The 2,309-nt window shown below is 47.7% G+C and overlaps 1 protein-coding gene across 1 annotated transcript in view; it reads right to left on the reverse strand.

Annotated features, from left to right (window-relative positions):
* Positions 1–1,349, reverse strand: part of fkbp1ab (FKBP prolyl isomerase 1Ab) — a 9,109-nt gene extending 7,760 nt beyond the window's left edge. The window contains exons 1-2 of the mRNA XM_008297691.1: positions 1,221–1,349; positions 1,060–1,107 (exon numbers count right to left, since the gene is read on the reverse strand). Of these exons, the coding sequence (XP_008295913.1) occupies positions 1,060–1,107; positions 1,221–1,257 (85 nt within the window). The 5' untranslated portion in view covers positions 1,258–1,349. The remainder of the gene's footprint in view (positions 1–1,059; positions 1,108–1,220) is intronic.
* Positions 1,350–2,309: the final 960 nt, after the last annotated feature.

The following is a 2,309-nucleotide window of genomic DNA, read 5'->3' on the forward strand; positions in this document are numbered from 1 at the left end:
TTTTGAAATGACCATTTTGGGCTCCGTGGGATTCGAATGAGCTTTTTCTTTCTTTCTTTGCAATTTTAACAGCTTAGACATAACGTTTGTATGTTTGGTTTAACCATGTCTAGTTTTATATGTTAATGAAATAAAAGGAAATGCTGTGTATTGGTACAACAGCTGCAGCCTCTTTATGATTTGCGCCTCTTTCTGTTGGTCTGCTGTTTGTAAAGGATGTTCTTTATGATGTTGTTGTTGCACAGCCTTGAGGAACTTTGCATTTCGCTGCACACACTGTGGGAGCATGTGACTGATGGAAACTCAGATATTACGCATTAAAAGGAATATTTGGGTGAACCACGTGGGAACGCTTCAAACATTTCTTGTCATTCACGTGTTGTTTTTGCGTAGCAGCGGGGAGAAAAACACAGTCTGGCCATTATTACAGAGGTCCAGACGGTTATAATCCGCTCAGCTGAACGCCACCAGCCCCCCCAGCGACCCCAGAGAAACTCCAACAAAGACAGAGGAGCGCTGCGAATCAGACGGGATTTAAAACCCCGCTGTCTGTCTGTCTGTCTGTCTGTCTGTCTGTCTGGGCCTCTGAGTGAACCCTGCGGCGGAATCCGTCTCGGCTTCTTTCGCTTTGCGTGACTCCCCAGACGAGCCCGATGGTTTTGTGTCCATGAGGCCACGCTGGAACGCGCATTATTTTTACGCAGTGGCGGCTCCGGAGCGCAGGACGCACCGCCGCTGATGCTGCTCGCTTCGCTCCTGTCACATCCACACCGACAGGAGGCGAACGGGTTAAATTTTCACGCAGCCTGGCCGCTGACTGACAGCGCCGAGTCTCTGCCCTGCAGAGGAGCCGCCGGTTCGAGGCTGTGCGCGGCCGCTCCACATGTTCTAATAATGTTCCGAGCGGGTCTGCAGTGACACTTGGAGGGTCTCCATGCGGGGCTATTTTTCATGCGGCTGCAGGACACAGTTGCCTGCAGCCGTCACTCCACTCTCACGGCCCTCCACGAACGTGCATGGAGGATTTGCACAGGAACAAGTTTCTTATTTCAAACTCACCCACATAATGCACCACACACGTCTGTCCTTTTTTGGGGAAAGTCCTTCCTGTGGAGAAACCAAACAGGCGCTTAATATAAACGGACAGTCGACGCCGCCGTCTCTGCGGCTCCGTCACATTCATGCAAACGCGCCAAGTGACCGGCGCGGACTCGGTTTACCGTCTCCGGGGGTGATAGTCTCGATCTCGACTCCCATTTTGAGCGGCGTGTCGTGGAGCTGCTGCTGCTGCTGCTGTCCCTGCACCCGGCGACGCTCCTGCAGTCCGTCTGTCGACTCGCTCCCCCGGAGGAGGATCTCTGATCTGCACGGATCACGTCAATCCGTCACGTCGCACACCGACAACCGACAACCGGGACCTCCAAAGTAAAACACGTCTCAGCGGTGGAGCTGAACGAAGCCAGGTTGGGCGCCTCCTGGCGGCAGTGGCGGGTAGTGACACCTCAGAGGCAGCTCATGGTGGATTGTGGCANTTTTGGTGAACTTTTAACCTCCAGCAAGATTCAAATTTGTGTGAAACAATTCAGAAGCAATCTGAGGCGTAAACATGATCCATTTGGAAGTCGTTCACCATTTCACGCCAACATCACGGCACATTTTTAATTCATGCAACACCTGCAAAGCTAACACATGAAAATGGTAAATATATAATAAATGGTAAATATTATACCTGCTAAAGAGAATTCCTAAATGTGATTGTTTTCTAGTTTTATCGCCTTTTCCGGTGACGACCTGAAGATGTTTTTAGTTTTTATGTCCAGCTGGTGGTTTTGAACCATCAGTTGGAGAAAACAAGACATTTTAAAATGACATGTTGGGCTCTGGGGAACTAGAATAAGCCTTTTCTTTGTTTATTTCCAATTATTCTCGTCATTTATCCACCATGATTAGCCACGACAACTACATCTTACAGCCACACATTACTTTTCGCTGCCAACTGTTTTCTATAATGTTTTAGCTATTTTAAACCATCTGGCTGATTAAACTATTTATCCACTAGTTTGATTAAAGTCAACACCAAACTTTAAACGAATGCGTCCATGTCTGTTTTAACTCGATTAACATGATTTGTGTTGCTCTATAAACATTTTGAGAACGTTCTGCACAGTTCCATTAATGTTTTCTTTTATTTCCCAGAATGTTCTTCTTAAAGGCAGGATAAAGTTCCTGGAAGACGCTCTAAAAACGTTCAACATGCTGCACGGAGAACGTTTGTAATCTGGTCAGAATCCAAACATTGCAGGCAAATG

Source organism: Stegastes partitus, unplaced genomic scaffold, assembly GCF_000690725.1.
Source record: "Stegastes partitus isolate 25-593 unplaced genomic scaffold, Stegastes_partitus-1.0.2 Scaffold1238, whole genome shotgun sequence".
NCBI lineage: Eukaryota > Metazoa > Chordata > Actinopteri > Pomacentridae > Stegastes > Stegastes partitus.